The 6,355-nt window shown below is 43.6% G+C and overlaps 1 protein-coding gene across 1 annotated transcript in view; it reads right to left on the bottom strand. All coding sequences in view use genetic code 11, as the record gives it.

Moving 5' to 3' along the window:
* EGR_07587 (Netrin receptor UNC5C) overlaps nucleotides 1-1,990 on the bottom strand; it is a gene marked incomplete at both ends in the record, with an annotated part of 18,158 nt that extends 16,168 nt beyond the window's left edge. Inside the window, one exon of the mRNA XM_024496836.1 lies at nucleotides 1,507-1,990. Coding sequence (XP_024348772.1) covers nucleotides 1,507-1,990 — 484 coding nt within the window. The remainder of the gene's footprint in view (nucleotides 1-1,506) is intronic.
* Between the last annotated feature and the right edge of the window lie 4,365 nt (nucleotides 1,991-6,355).

The following is a 6,355-nucleotide window of genomic DNA, read 5'->3' as shown; positions in this document are numbered from 1 at the left end:
CATATTGTTACATGGATGCTTGCAAGCACGCGTCGTTGCCTAATTGAAAACATATGCAGTCCGAAAGAATCCTTTTTAACACTGATTTATGCAAGTTGAATCACACAAGGAACAGTTTTGGCCGTGGTGTGGCATTATCATCATTGGTAGGTGCGTGGATGGTAGACAGGGAGGTAAACGAGGCCAGACAAACCAGACTCCCTAATTTGCATTGCAAAGTTTACTCATCAATCGTACCTGCTTAAACGCAAAACTTGTAACGCAAGGCGGAAGCATCGGATATTACACCATCCACGGAGGAGGAGGGGCGGGGTGACGCTGATCATCCTATTTACTACTCCCGAATAGCCTGTGTGTTGTCGGTTAACACAGATCATCGAAACGTTGGACAGCGAACCAGCTGGTATTCACAGAAGACTTCAGGCACTATTTGGTTCACACAAAGGTGCGGCCGTTTTTAGAGGGGAGCTGGTCAAATGCCAGACCTAGTCCTGATCATAATGGAGAAATGTTCAATCCGACACCAATGACCACAATCATGCACAATTATTTGCGATTTTGAGAAACTAGTACCCCCCGCATTCCAGGACTGGCAAGATGTGACTGGGATACGTGCATAGGCGAAGTAGCTGGCTGTCTTAAAGAAAGCAGACAGAAATGGGCTCTCTCTCCCCTTACCTCCGAAATCCTCCAAAATAAGCGACAAAGAGATAAGAGAATCGACTTATTTCTCTCGAATAGGAACAAAACAGGATAATCACTTCTTGAATGCATCATGCAATTGTCACTTATACTTAGCAAACGCAACAATCAAGATTTAGGGGGAAATTTTTAGCATTTTTACTTCTATGTGCGCAGAAAGGTGAATAAAAAAACGAAAAATAAGTTAAAATCTGCAAATCGGAGTTATTAGGAAAAAGGAAAAAGTGGTTCATAAAAACATTGGATCTCGTTTCGCTCTGATCGTGAGGGTCAGCTGGCAGTCAGGTAGTTTTTTTGGCCAAAAGGAGGAGAGAGATCTCCACAAATTTTGCCTACTAAACACAAAAGGCCAAAAATTGACCGAAGTGATGGTCTTTTAAGTGAGGGGGTATTTATACACAAGCTTTTAAACAAAAAATGCGTGCTCTTTTAATATAACTTAAGATGAGATGTTTGAGAGGCACTTATTTGTAATTTTTGAGTAAAAAACCCGCTTTTAAGCAATTTTTAATTTGAGGTGTAGAGTTTGGATCAACAAACAAATGAAACTGCTATCTTCTAAATCTTGTTTGTCAGATTCTTCTTAAGGAGGCGGTACATGCCGGCAAAAATGCAAATACACTCGGCTCTGTCGAAATCCTTACTCACAAAGATGTAAATTTACACCTCACATTTTTTGGCAAATACTGGGTGACTATGCAAAAATGCAAATAACCTGTCATACAATCTAGGCTAGTAGGTTTGTTTGTTTTTTTACGGTGAGAAAAAAACTGCCACTGTGCTACTGGCGTTGCGCTAACTTACAGGCTTCAATGATGGTAGCGTTGCGACTGAATACCTTCTTGACTTGTTTCAAGGCGGGTATAAGATTCCAGACCTCGCAGGTGCAAATGTAGGCGTCGAACCACTCCTCCAAATCTTTCGTTCGAATTGGAAGACGCAGGTGCCAACGAGGTCCATCCGCATCCAGGTTCCCATTAGAGTCAAGTCGAGTAACCTGAAGTCTCTGTTCACTAGTATGTTCGTTTCCCATGTAGGGAAAGGTTTTGTCCGCACAGAAGGCAACCGCGTGTGAGACTGGCTCTGCAATACACTCAAAAACCGCAGGTTTTCCTCTCCACGCGTAGTAGATACTTTCTGGTTGTTGGATAAAGACCGGAACACCTTCTAGGTGTTTTTCATGGGGTTGCACAAGATCCTTCTGTGGTGAGGCCTCCGCTGCACCTGTGGAGATAAGGCAGATGATGAGAAGGCGAATAAATGTTATGGTCCTCCAGGCTTCGACCATACTAAAATTGCATATTAGGGGTAAAAAAGCAGCTGCGGTTATCAGGACCGGGAAATTGCACTGGTTGCCACACTTGAGAAACACCTTTAGTCCAATGACATAGCTGACCAATCACTGTGCAGGTAAGCCTATGACCAATAAAAGTATGGCAAGAAGTCGTAAGCCTATTGGTCAACATAGGGAGGTAGAGAACCGGAAGATGCGATGTTTTATTAGGGTTCTTTTATGGACTCCCACTCTCCACGTAATTTTTCCTATTTCTCTTAGTTTGCTTTATTTCTCAGCAGGAAAAATATTGAAATGTTTGATTATGTTATGCCTAAGGTTGGGGTCTACCTGGTGGCTGGAATAGGCAGCACGATTTTTGCTTCAGTTGGCTGGAGTTGTTGTAACCAACCAGTCTAAGCTGAGAAATGTGATTTGGGCTTGTATGCATCTTGAATTAACCTTAATTTGGTACCAGAGCTAAGAAAGTTCTCGCCCAAATGGGTACCACCTTACATTCATTCGGAGAAGATCTGGCAGAAAATATTTACATAATGCTAACCGTCGTGGTCGGTTGCACAATTGGTTTCTTCTATCTGTTTAGTAGCAAGTAACTGGATGTTACATGACGTGTTAACTGGTTGTCTTATGATAGAAGAGGACTTATTGTAGTACAAATTAAAGCCACTAGATACGCCAATGGCCATTCCCATTCCCAGAAAACTATGCCTCCTTTGCGAGTGAGATGGACTGCAGGAGGATTTGCTTACTGTGAAGACCTGGAAGTAGATAAGGAGAACTTCCTCTTAAGGCGTGGCCAACACTAGCCCATCAGATGAAAGAATGCTGCATTGCTTCAAGGCGACACAGAACCTTACACAGCACACCCTACCCTGTAGAGACCCTATGCAACACTTGAGGGAGGTACTGCCTCCAAACCTCCCAGTGACCACCGCCTTTGCTTGATGATGTAAATTTCTTCCAGCGAAAAACTCACAATTTTCTTGGTGCATCAGTTATTTTAAATGGTAAGGGATTAAAGGCTATAATTCTGATGGATAAAAGAGAATCCATTCGTTCTCTCTCGTCTACAGCAATCAGTCAATCCGCTTTTGACCCAATCAATGCTCTTTCTACGTTGCTGTCAAGATCTTGTCACACGGGTCTGGGATTAGCTTGTCTATCAGCATGCAGAAGGAGTGGGACCACAGCCTCATGCCCCAAATAAAAAAGCCAAAATCAGAGCGGTTAAAAAGACCCCAGCTATAGTGTACTTAATTAAAACAAATGATTTCGGTTCACGCAATGTTTTGCTCAACTTTTCCATTGGCGCACGCGATGTTTCTTTCCAACAAAAATCCACACAATACTGCGCTCCATTCAAACAAACAAACAAAACAGAATTTTTGCATGCTGGTGGATTCCTTTTTTTCTTCCGTTCGTGATTTCAACAGTTCACAGCATTATTTTCCAAAAAAAATAATATAAATTCACCCGCGGGTATGTGGGACACAGGACACGAGAAAAAAATGGGGAGGTGGGGTGGGTGAATGGGTGGTTAGGTGAAAAAAAAGGGAGATGGGAAATGGGAGGAGCTTGTTAGCGTGAATTCTGAAATCGTCTTGCGTAGACACAAGCACAAACAAACACGGACATCAGCATCTGCACACCACCTGCAATATGACCCGCCTTCACCTTCCCTTACCTCAACGTGACCATGATCCATGCATCCTGGTTACAAGAAAAAAAAAAATTTCTCACTCAACAAATCAAGAAAAACGGGTTTACCATTTTTGAAAAAGAAATTATTTTTTTGGAACTCATTGTCCACACGCAGGTGACACCTTGATCTACCCACCTGAATCCATGTTATCAAGCCCTCCTACGACAATTCAAGTTGTCATAGATGCAGGCTGACCTCCGCTTTTCAGTAACCATTAAATCGGTCATCCAGACGGCCATCACTGGAGCAAGGCAATATCCGGATAGTGGTGGCCAATCATTTATCCTAACTGCTCACTCAGGGGCACCCAAGGACAAAACAGTCATGCTAGCAGACAACCAACAAAGAAGAGAGACTGAAAGTAGAAAATGACTTTCTCATTGAAGTCAGAAAGGAGAGAAGAAACCGTAAACCGCTTTTTGTTGAGACCTGAATAATCTGATCAAGTGGTGATTCGGGACGCACAGCGAGGGTGTGTCAGCTCAACTGTAGGATGCAGCGTGCAGCTTTCCTGTCGATTGAACTTTCTGGTGGATTTAATTTGAGATTGTCGACTTCGTGAAGCAACTCTACCTCACCTTCAAAGTTACAGACGCTTCTCAGTAGATCCTGTATAATATACAGCCTGGAATAGGTTGGAACGTAACGTTTCCCTCAATGGTGGATGCGTCACCTTCAGGAGAGAAGATCCACTCACGTAGTTAATGAAAGTGGAGGATGGAAAGGCACGGAATTTACTAGGCACAGCAGATTTCCAAGTGATTTGAGAAGACACAGGCAATTGGTTAGCCTCAAGCGGTGCACTCACTAACCTTTTCTCCCACACCCCCACATACTACTTCATGACCAGGAGGAGGAATGTGGAGAAACTTGTCTACTTGCTGAAGGTCAAGCTATTACTGCTAACAGCTGGAGGGTGTGAATGACTTCCTTCAGTGATGTGGCCAAATCTGGCCAATCAGACAACACAAGACGGCAAAACTGGCCCTCGAAAGGACCTCGTGCCTCGCTTCTGGAATAGGAAAGAGGGACAAGTGGTATTGGCTCATCATCTTTCCTAGGTTTTACAGGATCACTAGTGATTCAGAGAAAATTGTAGGGAAGGAATATGAGATTGAGGTAAAGGTGACTAGGAAATTTGCAGATAGGCGGAATGGTTGAGTATATCATGCAAAACTTGGAAAAAGTGAAAGTTTGAGGGTGGGTTTACTCAATCTTCTCTAATAAGAGCAAACTCACCTCTTCTTGCCTTTTTTAAATGAAGTAGACCTTAGTTCTTTTTTCCGCCCTTCCTTACTCTAGAAGATCCACATCCTGCTCGAAGCACTTGACAGGTGGCAAGTCTTCGGATTGGTATGACTTCCACTTTCTCAGTGGAAGGCGTCATATATGGAGTGTTCTACTGCAAAATGATTGTGTGTACACCATCAACAAACTTCATGTTCTTCAGTAACGGTTTAGTTACCCATGTCATTCTATTTTTCCTGCTTTTTTTGTGGACATAAAAAGTAAACTTGCCTATATTTATGTGTGTGTAGCGAACACATGTTCCAAAATGTCCGCGTGTAGAACATGAATTTGGTCGACCCTTTTTCCTCGCCTTCATCTCCCCCCGCAGCCCCAAAAGGGATAATTTGGACTGTAGGAAATGTTTTTCTGTGGAAGTTGGAGCCTGGGAACATGTAGTTTATTGACCATCATCTCCAACCTCCGGCCACCGTTTTGGTGGACATCCATTCTCCGGATTTTGTGCCATGCGGAAGGTGTCTGATGCGGAGGATCCATCAGATCGGATTGACTTTTGACGCCTTTTGCCAATCCCGAGGTTAGAAACCGGACAAAGTGTGAAACAACGTCTAAGCTCTTGACCCCACTTCCCAAATAAAATACCTCAACCCCTTAGCTTTTAATCTGTCCCCTTCCCCTCACAGCCAGTTTGTCTCCCAGACTACGTATCATTCAAAATCTCGCCGAGATGATGTATACAGGCGGAATTATGTTCCTTTCAGACTTGTGTGACCGCGGAGAGCGCTGGCAACAATTGTGTAGTGTAAACCTCCCAAATATTCAATCCTACAGATCCGAAATGATCGGGTGGAGGACGTGATTGGAGTTGCAAGATGTCATGATTTTTGTGTTCTCTCTCTTTTTTTCTACCCCTTTTTGTGGTTCATCTACACACACATACACACCTAAGTAGTAGCCAACTGCCAGCGAAATTTGAGATGAGACAAACGTGTGTACGGTGATGAGAGAATGTAGCAAGGTCTAAGCGCAACACAATCTTCACTGTATCGATAGGAGACAAGACTCAATCTGGGGTAATTCTCTCTCACTCCGGTCCATCTCTTTATCAGTCGTTCATGAAGGCACCAGCTCGCAATATTTGTCTCGCCTCATCCTCCTCTTTAGTCTCCACCAATAATATCAATGCGTCACCTACCACCTCCCTTTTGTGTAACCAATCACCTTGCGGTTGGGATAATGTTACTTCTCACCTCTTACATCTTCAGAGTGCCCTTTAGGGGGATGGCGGGAGTGGAAAATATGGTCGAAATCTTCAAAGGCTGTTCACGTGGTGTCAGAAGTCTATTCTGGCTCTGCTACATGCTGTGGTGAGGGCCAAGTCTGTCCTACTTCCAACTCACCAATCGTGT

The sequence above is a fragment of the Echinococcus granulosus genome, assembly GCF_000524195.1.
Source record: "Echinococcus granulosus chromosome Unknown EG_S00081, whole genome shotgun sequence".
Classification (NCBI taxonomy): Eukaryota; Metazoa; Platyhelminthes; class Cestoda; order Cyclophyllidea; family Taeniidae; genus Echinococcus; species Echinococcus granulosus.
The sequence above is the reverse complement of the archived record's forward strand: the minus strand, read 5'-3'. Positions and strand labels throughout refer to the sequence as shown.